A 22195-nucleotide genomic window follows, 5' to 3' on the forward strand; every position below is an offset into this window, starting at 1 on the left:
ATACCAGACTGGGGTAGCAACAAATACGGACCCTAAACGAGCAAAGTGTGAAAGGAAAGGTGGGTTTTCTCTGAGCAAGTAGGTAGACAGGAAGCAAGGAAGAAGACATGCGCCCCCCGACCAAAAGGAGAACTAACCATGAGAAGAGTCCAGGGTCGTCTGTGTGTTTGTAAGGATTGACAAGGGTTTAAGGAGATTTGAGAATCCATGCAGATAAGAATCTTTGACTGGCCATTTTTCTCCTAAACCACTCCCAATGAGGAGAGTTTAAATGAGGAATAGATTTGGGGGTCAGAGGTATGGGAAGGATGGGGTGGGGGTCCAGGTAGGGATGGCACAGGTACTGGGTAGGTAACAGAGGTCCACCCAGTAGAAGCAAGGACAGGTGACAAGAGGAAATGAAACCTAGAGAAGGGGTCCAGCAGGGCTTTCCCCCTAAGGAAATGGTGACCTCCAACAGCTTTCGACACAGAGGCCACACACCGGAGGGCTGGGCTGTCCCTCACCCCTGACAGCAATGTCTCCAAGCAACCCCAAGTGAACAAAATACAAAACAAAATTACCTTATGTAAGACAGGCAGGCCGCAGCTGTGTTTCATGGGAAGGCAACGGGAGCTATGAATCTTTCCTATTTGAAACCAGGAACTATTGGCCAAGGAGTCACTGCGGAGCTAACGAGCACCTACAATGCCTCCCATGGACAGACAATGCTAAACGAAGGTTAACTTCGTTATTTACCCCAAAACACTGCATAAAGCAAATAACATATTTGGAAGAGACGTATTTGGGGAAAACAGGAGCGATAATTAAGCGGAGGGCAGAAGAATTGAACGTCGGTGACAACCCAGAGGGAAAGCGGTTGACGCACTGAGGCACAGCAAGAAAAAGAGCTTCATATTTCGTAAAATGTTCTTTCATCTCTGTCTTTCTATGAAATCATATCAGTATTCATAAGGCAGTAGTAATGAAAGAAAACGACAAAAACTAAAAGTAGTGGCACTGAAATGGGTTAAATTCAAGTACATTAATCACCACCTGGAATGCGTCGAACATTAACGTTGGGCTCTCGGCAATAAACTTTAAAAAAGGAATAAGTGTGCAAAGCTGGGTGACAGCAACCATGTTTGTCCCTCAGAGACACAGAAGGGACTCCTCTGCTCTGTTGCATAGAAATATTAAAACACTTTGCTCCTCAGTTATGCACCTGAAATCGATTGACAGGAAGGGGAAGAGAGGAAACAGCCAGTTCCTGGAAGTGAATTCACATTTCTTTCTAAAAAGGTAGCAGTGGTAACTACGCACAGCAGCACAATTCTGGAACTTCACTGTCCCTTTAGCATGGAAGTTTTCTCCCTCCTACACTTGCTTCAATTGGTTCATCGGTAAAATGAATGCCATCGTCCTCTTCAAAATAGTCATTTGGTTCTTCACTGAAATGGATTCATGGCTACAGAGCCCACTATCGCAATAAATGCATTTTTTTAAGAGCTGCTTTTTTAAAAGAACAAACAAAAAGAAAGAGCATTAAACGTGTCAATGCAGTAAGCATAAGGCTTCCACAATAATCACAAAAGACCAATCTTATTTCTTTAAGATAAAAAGAGTGTGTAAAAAATAGTAGATGGCAGTGTGTAGGTGGAGCCAGTTTGTCCTTGTGAGAAAACCTGGCCATTCTTTCCCAGAAGGCGCTTGTTCAAGATTGTCTTTAAAGAGAATAACACTGAAAGATCATGAGCTCCATTACAATGGCACATAAAACACTTAGGAAGCTCTAGTTAGGAAATTTTAAAAGATACCAGATTACAAATTTTCAAAATGGAAAACAATGGCTTAGAGAAATAAAGAGTGTTACTCAAAATCATTGTCTCCTCATCATAATCTTAAAGGATAATTTTTTGAGAAAGAATTCCTCAATTTAGTTAATATATCCATCTAAATTTTTTAAATCATTCCTCCAATAAATAGTACATTTCAAACAAAGATAAATTTTTCCGTGAAATTTTTTGTTAGCAAATGAGCTCAAATTCTGTTGGCGTTCATAAAATTCCTTGTATCTCAAAAAAATACATGTATGTTAACGCTGGAAAATCCTTCTCTACTAATCTCCACCCCTACCTTCAATATCAGTCTAATTATCTTATAAGCAAAAGTTGTATAAAATTTAAGCTAGGATTTCAAACGACTATCTCCTAGTAAAAATGACATTTTAAAGAGTAGTAATAGTTCATACATTTTCTGGAAATGTTAGCTCCATGTCTCATAGAAGGGCAGGCTAATTGACTAAAAAGAAAAACTTTAAAGATCAATATAAAATAAAATTGAAACTATTTATCAAAATATGCAAACAATTTCCTTTTAGATAAAATTGTTACAACAGATAGGGACATAAATAATAGTTACTTGGAATGCACTGGGGAGTAAAATTTAGATCTGTCTCTTGACAATGCTTCATCACACAATTTCTAACTAGTAATCTAGTACCAGCTTAATAGTCAAAAACTGATTTGGAGTTAAATACCATCCCTTCCTTTTCCAGCACGTCCGTTCTGCAAGATGATTTCTCTTTACCTTCTCTCCACCCAATAAAATCTCTGCTTCCCCCAGTTAGATTTTCCAAAGATCAGGAAATGACCTTCTCATCAGAGGAGGTTCAGTCAAGTATAAAACGCTACATAAGTTACACAGAGCTGAGTATTTCACTTTATCACTTTATCTTCATTATGATATTTGCATCAAACACATGTTTTAGAGACTATCTTAATGTATATTTTCCATTTAATTTAAAATATTTAGTGTACATCAGAAAAAAATAAAGTGACCGAGTACCATCCCTAACGCTTGTAATTTATACTTTCATATCTATTTTCATTAAACCCTCCCAACACCCTGAGAGACAGGTGCTGTCACTCACCTCCCCACCCCGTCTTCAGGTGAGGACTGTTGGAATATATGACTGGACAGGAGAAGGTGTTAACAGCAGGATGCAGGGGCTGCTTGGGTCACTGGACTGGGATGGGCAGAGTTTAAACTTGAGTTTGTGTCTTTGAGTTGAGGCTGCACGAAGAAACAAGCTCTAATACAATAGCTTTGATATCGGCAGGCTAAGGGCTAGAGTTACAACTCGCAGCCCCAAAGGCACTCTAAGCTGGTGTAGACAACCAGCAGGATGCGGGTTGGAATGCTAAACTAAGGGACTGTCTTCTGGGGTAGCCCTTGAGAGTATCAGGAGACGGGGTGAAGGGTCATGCTTTGTGAAGGGCATTTCTCCTCCAGGGCAGAAGAATCTGAAAACAGCTAATTGGACATGGGATAGTTTAGAGAAGGTTTAATTACAGATTTAACCAAGTTCGTTCGAGAAAGAGTAAGAAGTCAGAAGTGACCCACAGAGGAGGGGTGTGTGGGGAAGAGGGGTCACAAAGACAGTTGTGATTTCAGAGTCACTTCTGAGGTGCAGAAGTGGTAAATAGCTTGCTGAGCTGCTGTGCCCAGGTCGGGCCAAAAGCAAGTGGGAATATAGGTTTTTCTAAGGGACCAATACTCAGTGCCTTGAGTTGCCCACAAGTCTTGGAGAAAGCGGCGGACCAAAGAGTTGGAAATTAACCTGAGATGAAGAGCATGAAGTGACACCGATCACACACCTATGACACTTTGGCCAGGGCTGGGGTACAGTCTCGGGGAATGAGAGCCCATGCTTTTTCCACTTTGAGCCACACTGCAAATACGACCTTAGAAACCAATTTTGATTATAAGCAAAACCTCACTAAAAACAGAGGAAATAGTGTTGATGGCCAGAATTCAGATTATCCTGGCAAAATCTCTTACACATTGTCTGTAAACACCAAACCAAGGTCAGGTAGAGCCGGATGCGGTGTTGGGTAGATGATTTGCATAACTCACCGATGAAGTGATTGTGCCCCAAGGCAAGCATCTCCTCCAGGAGCACGAGACCCCCAGGAGCCTGCAGGAGGGTCACGCTCCGTCCATCTATGAGGGAGCACTGCTGAAATCCTGTGGCCGTGACCTTCCATAGCAAAATCAGCAAAGCTGTGGCGTCTTGCCGAATTCTGAAAACAGGAACAGTGTAAAGGGAAAGGCCCATTCAGAAAAATGCGTCTTAGAATCAGTCCTTCAAATTAAAACTAAACATAAAGACAGTGTGTACATCCACAACGGTATAAGGGCACTGATGCAACAACAGTCGTACAAACAAGCACCCGCTTTGTGCACACTCATGGCTGCCATTTACCACCTGTATTAGAAACGTCTGTCTCTCACTCGGTCAAACACAGACCTCCAAATCACTAATAGATCATTCATCTTTGGGTGACAATTCTAATCAATAATAAAAATTTATTTATAATAAAAAGGTATACTGAGTTCCTTTAGAGACAACTCTTTCCATCTCCATATAATATAGAGTCCTGCTTGAATTTATTATAATTGTGTAATCCATCCCGAAATAGCCACTTAAGCGAAAGTGTGCCACCTCCCATGCTTCAGGCCTCCCCTGACTTATTCTTGTTTTCAGGATAAAATCCAAGAATGAGAGCACTATAGGAGACTAATCACCCTCAGCCTCAGTTCCCCGCTGGGACTCAAATCTGGCACCTCCAACCTTGAGCCCCAGGGAGCTACTGTCACTTCCCCAACAGGTTCTGGCCCCGCTCCCAGCCTTTGCCTCCTCCTGCCCATGAGAAACGGGCCTTCTTCAACGACATGTTTGCATTGGTGCCCGGAGCTGCCCCCAGCACAGAGCTCCTGGCTTGCAGCAGGGTGCGGAGTAAAGGGCTGATACATGATTGACTTCGTGACTAAATCCAAGTCTAAGGGGCTAGGAACCCTCACAGGTAAGTTCAGGGCGACAGGAGATCATTCCGCACTCCCACCTTACTCTGCCTGTGTCAGACTCTGCTATTTCTGCCCAGCTCTGCAGCTTAAGAGGGTCTTGGAGAATTTCAGGTTTGTTGAGAGTGGGGTGGGGAGCGGGGTGGGGGTGGGGGGACAAGACAACAAGCATTGAAGCATTGAAAGGGAGAGAAGATCAGAACTATTCGGAAAGGCTTATGAAAGTAAGATAATAAGACCTAGACAAGAAATGGCTGGGAGATGGTATCATAAACGTAACGGAAACTAATGAACCTCATTTCCCTAAACCCCGCTCCCAACAGAGGCGGTTTCGTCCGTATTGTGAGCAACGAAACACTTAGGAGTGGGGTCCCCCTACTGGTAGAACGCGAAGCTGCCACACACGCAACACCTTTCTGGCTCCAGGGACTCCTTCCCTGAGCCCAGAGTTCATTGTTCATCCTGGCTCTTCGCCATTCCTTCCCCATTCCTTCCCCCACCAGAGTGAGTCAAGGCTGGGGCGAGGGAATGCAGGGGAAGTATAACAAAGTCCCTCTTCCAAACATTTTTAGGGGCTCCATAGCTTAGAAGGCAAGGTGGGCAAAAATGACCCAGGACGGATGGAAGAGGTCTGTAACGCCCACTGTCCCCTTAAAAGGGAGCCCATGCAGCTCACTGCTTAACCAGGGCCACGGGTCCTTCGGTCTTCCAAAATCCCTGAAGACCAGACAACAAATGTCCATTTGATTGCACAGGGCGTAGAGGTAGGGGACAGCAGTTAATAGAGACAGAGAAGGGCAGGCAGTGGGAGTGCTCAGACAGGACCGGGAGGGTGGCCTCATGCTGGCCCCACCTTCTCCCCAGCAAGCACAGTGCCGGGCGCACAGCGAGTGCTCAGCCAGCACGGCTTCCCCTGCCGGGTCCCTGTCCCCACCAGTGACAATGGACAGTATGTGATGCAAAAGAGCTTAACTTTAAAACCAAACACTCTCTTCTCAGCTGCTTGTTTTTAAAGAGAAAATTGTTATGTTTCCATTTTAACTTTGGGGTAAATTAATGCGTAAGAATTTAACTAGTGGGCCATTAAAATCATAAGAGGCCAGAGAGTTTTGGAAGCAAAAGTCATTTGGGAAGTGAAAGGTCTGGATCTCATCTAAGGCTCCAGAGTTTCTTATGCTACACCTGACTGTGCCCATCCAATTCCACAATTCCACATCTCCAGCCTGACTGGATCCCATTATAATGTCCTCCTCTGAAATAGCATCCTCAAGGGTTTGAGTGACATTGGCCACGTCTACACATGAACCCCATTCGTGTTTCTCACTGGAGGGACCCGTTATAGACCAGTTACGTGGACAGACACGGCCCAGCACCCAGTCACAGTATAAATCTTCACAGTTGTTAATGGAGAATTTTCTTACTTGACTGCGGTGTTTTGTGGCACCTCAAAGGATACCAGGCGGCCACCCGCAGAGCTGTTAGAACTGGCGTTCCCACAGGCGATATCTGGAATCACCTGGAAAAAGAAAAATTTTAAAACACAAGTGACTGGGGCTGATCACACTATAAGATAACATTATAAAGCAAAATAATTCCCTGGGGGCTACATCCCCTCGGTCCCTTTCGATGCTGCCAGGGTGGGGACAGAAAGAGGACAAGTGAAATCTTACCAACGCCAAAGAGAAAATGAAAGCTTCACCATTCAAGTTTCTAAAATACAAAAGCTTTCCTGGGAGCAGGAAAAAGTAATAGGATTGCAAAAACCTGATAATAGGATCTCGTAGGGCCGAGAGCAGGGGCCCCTCTTTCACGTAAGAGTCACCTCTTCTCCCTGCTCCATCTGGGGGAATAAGGGACTGCGTGCTCAGAGCACACGGAGCTGGCCTTTAAGGCCGAGCTCGCACACACGGTGGGTGAAATCCTTAATGACGAGGAGCATGAGCCTTTAAATAAGTAACAGGCAAGAGGTATCTGGTATGGTGGCCCTGCTGTGTACACAGGTGGCTCTCCAGAGCACATGTGAAGGCCAGATACCTGGGAAGCCGCCCTTTTCTTTCACTGTGGACTACACCTTCATTTTTGTAAGTGATCTGTTCCCCAAAGTAGTCTACTGATGTGTACAAAACAAGAGGAGCTCGAGAGGGAAACAAAACTGTGCTCCTCGGGAAGCGTATCGCCAACATTTGGGCTGCGTCAGGCACTCCTGACCAGTTTATTCATTTACTCCTCATGTCGTGATCACTGCCCTCACCCATGAAAGTCAAAATCAGAGGGTACTAAAGGTATCCCTCATCATGAAGTTGACTGATAATGAAACAGAAATCCTCAGCACTTTCATCCCACACCTGACACCTGATAGTCAAATGCTGCAGGGAAACCCCACCGTGGACTTTCAAAGATGTGCGTCCAAGACCTTAAACTACAAAACTTTGCTCAATCTGTGTAACAGACAACTGTCCCATAAACTTTAGTCCCCTAAGGCTCCAAATGCTTCATGATTCTGAAGCATCATTACTTCATGAAATGGGGAAGCCCAAACACATTCACGTGTCTTCTTCCTCTGCTGCCTCTAACCTGCTTCTTGAACCGCCTAAGAAATAACAGCAGGAAGGGAAGATGAGGCGTTTCTTTTTCATACTTACCAGCTGTAGGATAGCACGTCTTTAAATAAAGACATTGAAATGGTTGATTAAGGAGAAATTTTCTATAAGGATACTTCCTTGATAAACGTGGAACCAAATCTAGTTCACATTCAAGAAGTGAGTCCCTCAGCAAAGAGGTATTAAAAACCGTAACTTCAAAGGCTTTATTAAAAGTCTGAAATCAGAACAAGTCCACCGTTTCTTAGGGAGGCTGAGAACACTGTCCTGTAGTCTGAAGGTGGCCTTTATAAATCGTGTGGCAATGGAAAAACAAAAGTGGGTCAACTCGTTAGAATTACCCAAGAAAATCAAAGAAGACATGCTGTCTTACCTCTTTTTATAATAAGGGAAATTTCTAGACACATTCCTTCACTCAAAAAGCGCTACACAAAGATCTGTGTGTGTTTTTTCATTTAGGCTACAAAGCCTGTAATGACATACAACCCCAGGTCTATGTGGACGTCATGTAAAGTATAAAATATGGAATGGGATTACAGTCTATCAATGCCACCTCAAATTCATGATCTGGATTTGTTCCCAAATTCTTCCAGCTAGAAAATTGATATTTTACGTCAACTTTTAGGGGTGTGCTGAAATTTTTATATTTTATACAATGAGACTTCTGATGAGCCTGAACATACAATAAGCCAAACTCAGACTGGACAAGATTCAATAAATAGAATTTGCTATTGCCAAAATAAATAAAATTTGCAAATTTCGTTCTCAAGTGCATTCTCAAAATATTTTAAAAATCAAGGAAAGCTTTGTTTTCCCTAAATCCCACTGAAGTGCTTCAAGTTACCATAAATAAAACCTAAACCATAACAAACAAACAAAAAGTTGAGCATACGATTCCATGAAGGAAAAGTAGGTCAACAATGGCGGGTGTGTGATGTGTCCATTTATACGACTCTTCTTTGAGCTGTCTGCCCCCAAATCTAAGATTACATACAGAAATGTATGTGGATATCGTTCCAGAAAAGAATTTCGTTCCTTTTCTTGATTACTCTCTTTATGCTCACGAGACAATCATAATCCAAACGTCCCATTTGTGTAACTAAGAGAGTTATCAAACAAGTACGGATGGGAATAAGGTTGTTTTGTTCAATAGGTAACTTAAAGGTTTTCCGGTTTTTACTGCTGACATTAGAACCCCTGGCATTATTTTAACCTCGTTAGTTCCGCACATAAAAATATATGCAACAACACATTCTCACCTCCACTTGATCCCATTTCATTTCTACAACTTTCTGCCCTGTTTTCGGCTGCCACGTGGGCAGGGTCACGGTTGCCTGAGAGTGGGGCAGGATGACGTCAGGCTCCTGGGTCGCGGGGACAGGCTGGAGCTGTCTGGGTGCCATGGACTCGGTCCAGCCTGAGGTTGGAAGACTGGGAAGTGCCTGTTCACAGTTTGGACCTTCGTAGCCTTCAGTGCAAATACAGAGGTAGCCATCGCTGCTGGCGCTGCTGCTGCAGTTGCCATGGTGACAAGGGTTGCTGGTGCAAGGATCCGCAACAAGCTGAAATGAGACCACAAATGGGTCAATTATTCCCTCATAAGACAAGTGGTGCCATCGCTGGGAAATTAGCTCGGTGTCTCAGAGCTGCTGCTCTAGGAAATGCTGTTCCTGTGAAATACAAGGTCTTCACTGCTTGTCCCAAAGTCATCCCAACATTAAACTTTCCTCAGGTAACAGGTGTCCAGCCAGGACATACATAGTGAAGGGCCTCCCCGAACCCCAAAACCCTAAACTATGTTGATTTCAGGAACACGCTTTCAAGAGGAATTTTCTAAGGTGAAAATAATTAAAATTGAGGCTCATTAGGAAAATACCAACATTGATTTTGCAGCCGCATGTCATGACAAATAATACGAGGGGTCTAAATTAAAGTCTCCTTTTGCACATCCTGGACTATCACAAGCCTTCCTCATGAGAAATGACTGCCTCGTTTCTTTCTCCTACAGATGCTTCTACCTCAGTCTCCCAATTTCCTACCTGAGGAACCAAGCTTTTTAAGGTGATTGTTACCTCATTACTGACTTCCAAAATGAGGAGTACGCATGACAACTGCAAGCAAGTAGAGAGCACGGTGGCAATGTGTACTAAGCAGAATTTTGTGAACGTTCCTACCTCATTATTTTGGAAGGTGATTACAGAGAAATGTGACCTTGCTGGATATGGGAGCTAAAAATTCACTTACATGGTCTTCAAATTGTGTTCCTGTTCTGAGTGTTTCTATCTCTGCGTCCTTTGCTGACCTCTGAATTGCCATTTGTTATTACTGGGACATGCTACAAAACAATGTGAAATTAAACAATAAAATAATGCTTCCCTGGAGACAGCTCAAGGGTTCTGGCGTGTTCTCAATGCTTATTCAATTATCATTTGCTTTTGGGATAACAGAAAATTAGACTTCTATTTAATGTACTCCTGGCTTCTCAGGGCTGACCATAAAATAGAATTCAGGAAAGAACAGACTACAGAGAAATGCAGCCCTGATTTCTCCTATTGAAATGGTTCGCATAAACACACATACGAGTAATTCTGCATGGAAAATGGCTACTCGCTCCGCTAATATCCCCGTCAAACACTTTCCAACCAACCTCCTCAGGACTGTGAAGGGGTTTTTGAATCGAATAAAATGAAGCTCCAGAAAGAGTGTTAAGTCTCGGCTATCACTTGGCAATTCCTTCACAGAATCTCAGATAAGAGGAGGTGGATTGGTATCTGCCAACAATATTTAAATTGGAAATGATTTTAAAATATTTATAATGTTTAGCAACTCAAAGTAAAATCCAAACTCCTTCCATAGCAGACGAAGCTCTCCCTGATCTGACCCCTTCCTACCCCTGATGTCCTCTCTTCCCACACACATGTCTCCTCCCTGGCCTCTTCCTTACTGTCCCTGAACCAAGCCAAGGTCATTCCGAGCTCCAGGCTTTTGCATCTGCTGGGCTCGCTGCCTGGCATACTTTCCTCCCAGACGTTGCATGGTTATCTCACTTATTTCACTAAGTTCTCTACTCCAATGTCAGCTCCTTGGAGAAGTCTTCCCTCGCTACAAAAGCTAAAATAATCCCTTTTTTTCTCTGCCACAGACATGTGAGTTCCGTGAGCACATGGACTTTATCCACTGTGTTCACGGCTCTATTCCCAGCTCGGCGAGGAACACAGAAAACATGGCAGGGTTTCCTTTTAAAAGTGCTGACAAAATAAAGATAGATAGATTGATTGCTATTTGGAAAGCAATGTGTGATGAGGTAGAGATGTGAATTTCTCCTTTAGTCATGATACTGTTACCTCGTTTCTGCTTTATTTTTAGGAAAGCTTCATGGAATGGGTATCACCTCAAGAATTATATGACAGGAAGGAAGAAGGATTTAATTGGCGAGGATAAAGGGGCCCTATGAGCCATGTTTCTGAAATCAACTTTTAATGCAATGTCTGAGATCGACATAGTCACAGATTGAGACATGTAGCATGTGCTTAAAACACAGAGAAATGCATTTAGATCATTTAAGTACATTGAAGAGATTATAAAAATTAATTCTGGAAATCCAAACCTCCACTGTGCAGTTTAGGGAATGACGTTACTAAGGCAAAGGCCACCCAGCTGAGTCCAAAGAGGCCCCAGGGCTTCTGCCCCATCCCACAGCCCACTGCTGGCAACAGCCAGGCCTCAGAGAAGACCAAGGTACAGCGTAAATCCAACACCTGCTCCAGAGAAAGAATTCAAAGTACAGGTATCCTATCTGCCTTCACACAGGAAAGGAGTGGTACCTACGGCTCCCCCTGTGGTGGTTATTTAGGGTTTTCAAAGAACATTGCCATATAGTGTCTCACAACAGCCCTGAAATTGAGAAGGATTTTTCTGAACCCACATCACTGTTGGGAAATGGGAGAGCAGAGGAGTTGAGTGACCCATCACGGCCCAACCATGCCACACCTTCTGACGTTCAGCCGAGAGTTCCTTGCACAACGCAACACTGCAACTTTGTTATCTAGTTATTACCATCACACACACACACACACACACACACACACACACATCCCTATGGAGAAGGCAAAAGGGAAAGGTTATACTTCTGTGAGCAACAGAAAATAAGTAAGAGTTAAACACAGGCCAATGAAGACCACCTCAAATGCTTTTTTAGAATAAAGGTATCACGATACTACTCAGTGAGTATTGATGGAGGCCTCACTCTGTGACCTCTCAGACTGTACCAGGTCTGGGAATAACATGCTAAAAGGAAAAATAAACAAAACAGATGCTCTGCCTGCCCTTGTAGACTTTCCATGTAGTAACCCCACACAGGCACTAAGAACAACGGCAAAACTAGTACTCCCTGCCGTTCATCCACTCAGTACTTTTGGGTACCTTCCACTACCTTTAGCACTTTACCTTTCTTAACCTCTTCCTTATGACCACCCTCTAAGGCAAGTTCATTTATTATTCTACTTTTACGGCTGAGACTTTGCAATGTTAAGCAAATACTGAATTTTACTCAGCCAAAGTCTTTACAGAGCCTTACTAAGCCCTGTGTGATTGCTCCTTCCCTAAATCGCTTTAGCATCACCTCCCACTCCTGCTCTCCCTCACTTGGCTCCAGACACACTGACCTCACTGTTCCTCCATCCCTCCAGGCATCTCCTGCCTCAGGGCCTTTGCATGGCCATTGCCTCTATGTGGAACACTCTCACTTCTTACCCCCAAGCCTCCTTTGAGTCCTTGTTCAAATGTCACCTGCTCAGGAGGACTTCTCTGAGCACCCTATACCAGTGCCAAGTCTCCACCGCTTGGCACTGTCAATCCCTCTTTCTCTGCTTCATTTTTCCACAAAACATATGTCACCGTCTAATATCTTGTGTGGGGGGAAAAAGTTATTCATTACATTTATTTTCTATCTTCCCCCACTGGAATGTAATACCTATGAGGTCATATTTCTTTTCTTTTTTTTATACCTGTTTGTTTACTCAAGTGCCTCCAGCTCTAGAACAGGGGAGCTGACTGAATCAATGGCTGAGTGAATGGATGGTGCTATATACAAAGCACGCACTGGGGTACAAGGCAGAAAGTTAAATGCACTATGAGGTCATTGATCCCTTCTTTAAAATAATCATGTCATAGTAATGCTACTTCCTTGGCTTTTCTATTCATTGCTTCACTAACAATGACAATTACCTGCCATTCTATAACACTAGTTAGACTAGTTTTATTTAAAAAAAAAAAATTAGTTTCAATTACATAACAGCAAATATAAGATAAAATGCAATAACTAATTTTTAAGCAGAATCCTGGAATTGTAAATATTTATTGTAAGTCCTGTCTGACTGGAGACAACTTAGATTTTTTTTTTTTTTTAAGTTTATATTTGTATTTTATCTCATAAGAAAAAAGTCCTGTTGTAGAGGTCACTACTGCCCTTGAATCCCATTAAGTTTGAACTTTAAGCAGGAAATAACCAAGCTGTCAAAATGCATAATGAGGCAAAACATCATAATTAATAGACCTTACTTTGGGGATACCCAAAATTTAACAGGTGATATTTTCCTGGCTATAACTTCTAGTTTCTAATGATGGGGGAAAAATGAGTAAGGCTTTGTAATATCACCTTTAAAAAGAAGTAAAGAGAAAGCCCATGGGATGATTTTCTGCTTACAGTCAACCAACAAGCTCATTTATTAAATGCTATATATTTGTCACATAAGGTTAATTTGTCTATTTAAGCCCATCTTTTTCACATCATAGAACTAATCTAAAACTGTTCTTGTCACATTTTAAACTTTTCACCCGGGTCAAATAATTTATACTACAATCAAGAGCATTTATGGGGGTGTGCACCGGCTGAGAGGGAGGCCAGACACAGGGAAGAGGCCTGACACCCCAGGAACTTGGGATAGAAAGGTGTCTCATGTGACACTTTAGCTGTGACCTGATTTCCATCCTTGAACTGTCTGCTGCCCATATTTTTGGCCACTCCAATGCCTTCTGCAACATACAGACAGAAAGATGAAAGGTCGAACTGAAAACAAGTATGAAAGAGGCCCATTCACAGGGTCATGAGATACAGGAAGTCAAAGCTTGCAGCGTTGCCTCGAAGTATAGCCTATGGACACTTTCATGAGACATAACCCCCTCCCAGGCGATCCTTCCATGCTCCTTTAGAGACGCTCTGGGCTTTGCTCCTACCCCTCCCGCACTGTTACAGAAAACTCAATACGGCTGGTGAGTAATTCAAGTGCCATTTATGGAGCACCTGTGAAGCGCCAGGTAGGGTGCCCAGAAGAGGGGTCAGGAAGGCAAATAAAGTCCATTCCTAGCTCTCAAAGAGCTCACAGTCTAATAGAAGGAAAAGACCCGTTGACTTGGACCTGACCTGAACAGCCCTAATGGGCCACTAATCCCCTGCTTAGATGCATGCAGGCTATTACAATCATGTGTTTGATTGAGTTTAAGTCCCTAACGCTGAGAGAGAGAGAACGGGTTTGACAATTGTGCGTATGAAGTGAGCAGGTCACAAGCAGGTCGCAGAGCCAGTCTGTTTTAGATGACAGCGGCCGCTCTCAACAAAACAAAGGCAGCAGAAAGGACTTCTCCAACGGAAAATGGGGCCAGCTGAGTAACTGCAGTCCTGGCATGGGCCCTCATCTGCCAGGTGGCTCAGAGGCTCTGGACCTGTCTCATGCCTGCTCTGGACACACACGCCTCGCACATTAAGTGGGGGGCTGGGGTAGAACTCCTCAAGGCCTCCTCCAGCTCTGTGATTCCAGATGCTCCTGACGACCACTCGGTGCTCAGTGACACTGTTGTCAGAGGGTCCGGAGGGGCACAGTGCAAACCTGAGGTCACCCCCACCCCCTCGTTTGTCCTGTGCTCAGTGGGTGAGTCAGCCTGGGAACGGGAACCCCGCACAGCCCAGGAGCAGCATCTGCAACCCCAGATGGAGCCCATTAGGTGACCCAGGCCATGCAGGTCACCAAAGGGACGCAGCGGACTCGTGGCTCTTACAGAGCAGTGAGGAGTACGATACAGGCACAGAAGAGAAATAACTGGGGGATCTGTGTGGTGTGATATTAACAAGTCAATAGAATGGGCCATTGTTTTAGGAATTTTTCTGAGCAGGAACTCTTGAATACAGATTGTCATATAGACCTTAGTGTCATAGGAAGAAGAAGGTGCCTTATCAAGCAAGGAACAAAAACAAATCCTCACAGCAGGATTTCTCAACCTCAGCACTACTGACTCTTTGGGCTGGGTAGTTTTTTGTTGTTGTTTTTAATTTTTATTAAATGTATTGGGGTGACATTGGTTAGTAAAAAACATAGGTTTCAGGTGATGTATTATATTTCTATAATACATCATCTGTATATTGCACTGCTGTGGGGCTGCCCTGTGCATTGCAGGAGGTTTAGCAGCATGCGTCATCTCCACTTACCAGATGCCAGAAGCCCTCCATCCAACGATGACAGTTGTGACAACCAAAAATGTCTGCAGACGTTACCAGTGGCCCCTGGAGCAAAATCACTCCTTAAAGGAACAGATTGATGCATTTCACCCCATTAAAATGTTTTCAAAACTCCACATGACTCCATAAATGAAGCTAAAAGGTAGCAACATGATGGAGGAAGAAAAATGTACAACATATGCAGAGGATTAAGTCCTTGTATAGATTGCTAAATGTCACTAACAGAGAGACACCTCAATAAAAAGGGCAAAGCATAAACAAGGAATGCACAGAATGATGTGTACAGAATCACGCCATTTTTAGTATTATTTTTCAACACAAACCACCATCTCATGTGTCTATTTATAAGTACGCATACAAATTTTTTAAAAGCAGAATGGACCATTGTTTTAATAATGTGTCTGGGCGGCAGAATCAATTAAAGAACTTTTAAAAATACAGATTCCCCAGTGCCAAACTATTCATCAAAACTCTGAGGGTGAGGCCTAGAAACCCGTATCGTTCCGAGTCCCCCCAGATAATTTCGACGCACTTGGTCCAAAACCAAAAAATTCAGAGTTTGTCGGTATAAACTCTGGTTGGCGAACTACAACCACGGGCCAAAACCAGCCTGCTTCCATAAATAAAGTTTTCCTGGGACACGGCCATGGCCATCTGTGCATGTTTTGACTATATCACATCAGCACTTGAGCAGTTGCCACAGAGACTATCCGGCCCACAAAGCCATTTCAATATTTATTATGGAAGCCTTGAGTTTGCCAATCCCTGATCCAGACACGACTGACTTGGGGTTCACAAAAGAAAGAGATAGGTACGTGGGCTCCTCTGGGTAGACCTCAAAGAAGATAAGCTTGAACGGGGCCATGATAATGTCCATAGCAAGTATTGCTATTTTTTTTCTCCCCACCCAACTCCCTTACTGGGCTGGCATGCACCAAGCTATTAAGTCACGGAAGGACCATTCACAATACAACGTAAGGCAGAGAAGGGACCAGGTGCTCTTTTAATCCTAATTATGTGCAGGAACGTGGCAGGATAAATCTTGGCACTGTGAAAGGAATCCTTATCTAGATAACGCACTATGAAGCGAGACCACGATGGAGGGTCATACTCACACCTTTTCTTCACTGCAAGAACTGTGGACATTCTCCCACTACCCTCCCACCTATCAACTGAACTCAGTGGAGATGAGTGATGGACAGCTCGCTACAGAGGCTAAACAAAGAAGTAGGTGGAACCCTGGGTATGGGGGGCGGGGTAGGAGTCACACAGGCCAGGGGACCTTGAAATGACAGGAGTGTCTACATCTGCCAACAGGGAGGGGGACCACAACATAAATGACGCCAAAATTTGGAGGTCAGGGTTTGTGGGAAAACGGTAGTGCGAATCGCTGCCCTGAAGTACTAAGATACAGCAGAGAAAGCCTGGGGTTCCGCTCCCATTTGTGGGTGGCTTCGAACAAGACAAGGATGTTTTCTGGGACTCTGTTTCCTCAACTGCGAAAAGAAAGGATGGGACTACGGGGTTCTTCATATTGGGTTTCTTGATCCAAAATAGGAATTGCACTGGTTAGAAATGTCATCTTCAGGATGAAAAGCCAATGAACATTGTTGGGGTCCAACTGTCACAGTGTTTCTATCTTTAAAAGGATATTTTTACTACTTTATTCAACAAAGATCTTAACTACATTCCAATGCCAACTGCTTACCCACTAGGAGGAAAGATGTGGGGGGGAAATTGCTACAGTGTTTATGCCAATAGTAGACACAGCCAAGAAACGCTTCCCATGAATTTTTTTTTCCAAATTCAAATAATAAAAATGCTCATTCACTTTCCTGAATCCAGGACTGTATATCATAGTGAAACACATATTCCCATGTTTTGTGTATTTCTTTACTCCTGTATTAGGAACTCTAGATCTACTTGAAAATTGTTCCAAGACTAATCTAGGCAGTCGCTTGTTTCCCCTCAAAATCTGAGTCAACTTTCTTAAAATCAGCCTGTCCTGATTTTCACACGTGGGCTGAGTCACATTAGTAAGTAGGCTAAAAGGAAATTATAAGCGGAATTCAAATTTTTGACGATGAAATGACTCCATTAAAGATAAACCCGTCTCATTATGTTCCTACTTTTTCACGGTATCTCTTTAAAGTATGCTACATTTGGAAATGATCTTGAAATTACACTACCCTTGCTTTAGTCTGGCTAGTACACAGAGTCAGTACCCATACTGATAAATCTTTATGCCCTGCTCAGTTGCAGATATATCAAGAATTAAATAACTGTACTTCAAAAACCAGGCAAAGCCTTTGTCCCCTGCTTTCCACATTCAACTAGATTCCCCGAGATAACCCTCAACTGCATGTACCCCATAGGTACACAGCCTCAAATGAAATGCTTTACTTCCTTTTTTCTTTTAGTCATTCAAAGACAAGTTTCTTGAATCAGAAACTTAAAGAACAATTTCAGTGCATACATTCTTGTTTTGCCTCTCATCAGAGATAATCCTACATCTTAGCAAACTCTTTTTACAAAACAACAATGCCATGAATCCAGGAGATAAGTCAACCTTCACCCCCTGCCTACTCAGGGAAAGAAGCCTGCAGCAAACTGGGAATTCAACTTCCTACCAGATTATATGAGCATCTCCATGGATGCAGGAAAAGCATTTTATTAAACTCAACATTCACGTAGAGTGAAGACTTTTAGCAAATAGGAATAGAAGGGCATTTCTTTAATCTGATAAAGAGTATCTACAAAAAAAAAAAAAAACCTGTAGCAAATTTAATACTTTTTGGTGAAATGGTGAAAAGTTTCTCTCTGGAATTGATAACAAAGCAAGAATGTTTGCATCACCACTTCCAGTGAATGTTGCACTAAAGGTCCTGGCGAGTGCAAGGAGGTAACAATAAAAAGGTATAAATAAGGATTGAATAGAAACAAAAGCTGTCATGATTCACAGGCTTTATGATTATGCATGAAGATAAAAGTATTAGAATATGGAATTCCAGAAAGTTTGCTAGATACAAGGTCAAAATTTCTTGAAAAAACAAAACAGTTGCATCTCCATGTATCAGAAACAAACAAAAGATAAAATTTTATGCTGTTTACAACATATCAAAAAAAACAAATACCTAAGCATAAATCAAATGAAAGTAATGGATGGCCTCAACAAAGAAAGCTGTAAAATAGTGAAAGAGTATTGAGAGACATTAAAGAAGATATATGTAAACGGTGGGAGATTCTAGTGATTAGAAAACTCAATATCACAAAGATTCAATTTTTCCCCAAAGTGATTTACAGATTTAATGCAACAAAAATCACAAGGTTTTTTGTGGTGGTGGTGGTGGTGGTGGTGGTTGTTCTTGTGTAAAATGTCCCCAAGGAGCCCAGACACTCTTGAATAAGAAGAACAATAGAGGAGGGCTGCCCTATAAGGAATCAGGAATTTTAAAGCTACAGTGATTAGGACAATGGACTAGAGTGTCAAGAACTAGAATGGTCACATATGGACACTTCATTTCTGGAATAGAGTAGTGTGATCAACAGAGTCTTTTCAATAAATGGATATCTATATAAGGGAAAAATTAAGCTTCAGTCCTCTCTCACACCATACACAAAAATAAGTTAATTTTAAAAATTATGAATCTCTGCATCTAGCAATCCTATGGTGAAGGAATTACTCTCATATGATAACCTTTATGAAAAAGGTTTGGCAGTGTATCTGGAAATCCACAGATGAATGCACAGACCTTAAGATTAATGATTAAGGGGGTAACAGATGAATAAAGCATGACTTTATCACAGTGAAATCGGAGCCATGAGATATGCATACGGGACGCTGTGACACCCAGAGAGTAGGGCACTGCACTCCCCAAGGTAATTCAGGAAGACTCACTACCTTAAGTCTCAAAGGTCAAGGAGGAGCTTACCCAAGGAAAGAAAAGCAAGAAAGAGGGCTCCTGCCAAAGAGAACAGCAAGTGTAAAAGCCCTAGGGTGTTAAAGAGAGCGGTACATGGAGAGAACTACAAGTAGTTCTATTTAACTGAAGAAAGGGCAACGTGTCAGGGAGTTTTAAAAAGAGATTTGTTTAAAAAGATAAAAATCAGTCCGTAGCCTGGGATGCTAAAGAGTTTGACTTGGGCTCTGAAAGCAAGTCGTAATGAATATGGAGCAGGAATATGACAAATGAGACAGTTTAGAAAAAGGCCTCTAGCAACAACGGGATGATGTGTTAGTGGGGTCAATCTGGAGACACAGGGATGACAGGGATGTATTAGGAAACCACTGCAATTATCCAGGTGGCAATGACGTAAGCCATACGAGTATCTAAGGCCGGGTCAACATCGCCGGAAAGGTGAAGGCAGGCTGGAGAGTCCTAGGATTGGGACACTAACCAACTAGATGCACGAGGTGAAAAAGAAAAGGAACTTTGCATGGTGACTCCTGGCATGTGACTTGGACAACCGAGTAAACGGCAGGGTAACTCACTGAAACATGGGATTCAGAAAGAACAAGTTTAAGAAGGGGCAGGAAGCCATGGTTTGTGGAGGGCCTCAGGTTAAACAGACCCCAAATCCTGGGCAGCTCATTAGCCCTTTGAAAGAAACTGAACCGAGCTCACTCAGCGGTCGAGAGAAGGTGCCTGCCCAGAGGGCCCTGGTTCCCGCTTCTGCAGAAGGCTTTAATTTTGCATCTGTGGAATGCAAGATGCCTGAAGATGTGTCCAGGAGAATGGAGCCCGTAGGAATATGGACCCTTAGCAGGGTCTGGGCAGGGTAAAAAGCGAGGAAATGCCAGATTTTCTTCTGCCCTCATTTGGATCTCCCCCACCCCCCACTCAGGAAAACATGGCTTCTAGCAGCAGGTACCTGCTTCATGAGCCACATACTGACCAAGTTTCAGGGATGTGCACAGGGCAAAGTCTGAGCAAATGCAGCTCCAGACAAAAGAGGAGTGAGTAGAGTATATACACCGTGTGATGTGCCCACAGCAAGGGCAGCAAAGGTGAAGGAGCTGCAGGCATTCGACCCAGACTGGCCACACCGGTAGTGAGAGAAGACGCAGGACAAGGTGACTTATCCTGAGAAGAGCTAGTTCATTAAACTGCTTAAAGTCTGGGCTGAAATTGTCCACACATGTGAAAGCTGGGACGACACCTTTCTGGGTGACATCCCACCAGTCAAATGAAAGAAGCACATGTTGTTTGTTTTGTTTTGTTTTTAACTTTTCTAGGAAATTACTTTGCCATCTACCAACTGTGTAACCGGTGGCACAACCTGAGTGAGGAAGGCAGGGAACTGCACTTGGCAGGAGGCCCTGGTGAAAACTGTCAAGCGCAGCATCAACTGCATCCCTGTTCTGAGAGTTTCCTGCACCCCGAGTTTTTCTTTTTGAGAGAGCCCAGGAGCTGCTGGCAACGATGATGATACTAACTGGCCTTTGCTCAAAAGTCACCTAGAGGCCCCTTCCTGACTTTCCTCCAGATGGTGGAGGGGCTCGCAGATTCCGGAGACTCTCCAGCAGCCTGGGGTGGGGGTGGCAGGAGCCAGCAGGAGCCCAAATACAGCTGCCTCTGCATTATCCTAATGGGTTTGGCCTCCATCCTAGAAGCTTCGGGAAGCCAATAAGACATGTTAAACCAGGGTGGGACTCCAGTCCATCTCCCAGCTTCAAAAGAGCCTTCCACTCTTGTTGAGGATCCCAAGGTAGTCTCCAAATATTAAAATGTGTTGATTTCTTTATTATTTAAAGTAGGTGGAAATGGCAAATGACACCTGTGTGAGGCAGCAGGGAGCTGCAAAACCTGGCACATAGTTGGCACTTGATGAATATTTATTGTCTGAAACAAAGGAAGTGCATTGCTCTGTTTTAGACCTTCTTCATTCTTTGCTCCAAGCGAGCATTTCCCACTAGGCAGGTGTTCTGTATTGGCCATGCTTGGTGGCCCAGGAGCCTTAAAAAAAAAGTTGGGCGAGGACTGTATCAACACCAGTGAAACCAGGTGAAGGCACAGAAAAACCACGGTCACCATATTTGGGAAAACCTTTCACTTTAAGTGCTTGCTTGCTGTGCTCGTGGACCCGCCTGCCTGGCCCCTGGACTACTCTGGTGTGTTTTCCTCTCTGCAGGCACAAAAATTCCCTCTGCTCTCTTTTCAGCTTTTCTAACCTTAAGTGGAAACAGCTGCTCTAATTTTAATACCCGCCTGCTCCCAGAAGTGAGGACACGAGTCAGTGACTCTGAGGAGAAAACTAAAATCTTCATGTTGTCCAACCTCATTTACCTAGAAATAAGCCTTCTAGAACCAGCCAGCTTCATATAGGTGACTTCACAAAGAAAAAAAAGCTTAAAAGGAAAAAATAAAATAAAGTTTCAAGCCACCAAAGAAGCAGGCCCTGGATATCCAGTAGCAATTGTTTTTTAAAAAGCCAAGACCCCCAAATTGCATGTGTGCTCAAATTAGTCATCTCATGGCATGGGAGGAAAGAAGCTCTTTGATTAGCTAACATCTAGTAAAAGGCCAGGGATTTTCCCATGAGGAAACTGAGGGGACTTTTGAAGTTATAAAAGACAGAAGAAACAAAAGATAAAACAATAAAGGAATAGGAAAACAGGCTAAGAGTGGGAGAGGTCATCCACAAAACCCTGTCAACTAGAAACAGCCATGGACTGTGAGGCACAGAAACGAGGATGGTTAGCAACAGAGACAGGATTCTGTGTAGTCTGGGAGGCAGGACAGACAGCGGATGCACAAGGGACAGGAAACAACCGCCACCTTAATTATGCAGCCCTGTGGACACAGGACAGCGCTACAGGGAAGCAGAAGCGAGAATGCTCTAGATGCACTGGAGGGCATTGCCTCTTCAGACACAGAGGGTTTCCTCCCCCATGACAAGCTAAGCCTTAAATCAGCAGAGTTGCTGCCTGGATAATTACGTCCACAGAAGCAGTACAACAGAGGCATGTAGCTTCAAGACTCTACAATACGGATCATCCACATTATCTCTTTAAAACCACAAATATTTAGTATTTCCAATTGAGGCATGAAATTAGAAGGATAAGAAAAGCCACCGGAAAAACTGTCAGTAAAGTATAACCACGTAGAACTAAGAGTTTTTTGGGAAAATAATCTTTGAGCACAGAGCATCCTCTGATCTGTGTTAGGATGTTGACGAAACCAATCTCATTTAACAATGCTCACCAAATTGGACCACATGAATCAAGTTAGAGATTTAA

At 43.3% G+C, this 22195-nt stretch overlaps 1 protein-coding gene across 1 annotated transcript in view; it reads right to left on the reverse strand.

Annotated features, from left to right (window-relative positions):
* The window catches only part of DNER (delta/notch like EGF repeat containing), a 274382-nt gene that overhangs the window by 154826 nt on the left and 97361 nt on the right, over positions 1–22195 (reverse strand). The window contains exons 2-4 of the mRNA XM_019737353.3: positions 8705–9007; positions 6267–6361; positions 3898–4064 (exon numbers count right to left, since the gene is read on the reverse strand). Of these exons, the coding sequence (XP_019592912.2) occupies positions 3898–4064; positions 6267–6361; positions 8705–9007 (565 nt within the window). The remainder of the gene's footprint in view (positions 1–3897; positions 4065–6266; positions 6362–8704; positions 9008–22195) is intronic.

This window comes from Rhinolophus sinicus, chromosome 17, assembly GCF_057876585.1.
Source record: "Rhinolophus sinicus isolate RSI-liver-muscle chromosome 17, RSI-T2T, whole genome shotgun sequence".
Classification (NCBI taxonomy): Eukaryota; Metazoa; Chordata; class Mammalia; order Chiroptera; family Rhinolophidae; genus Rhinolophus; species Rhinolophus sinicus.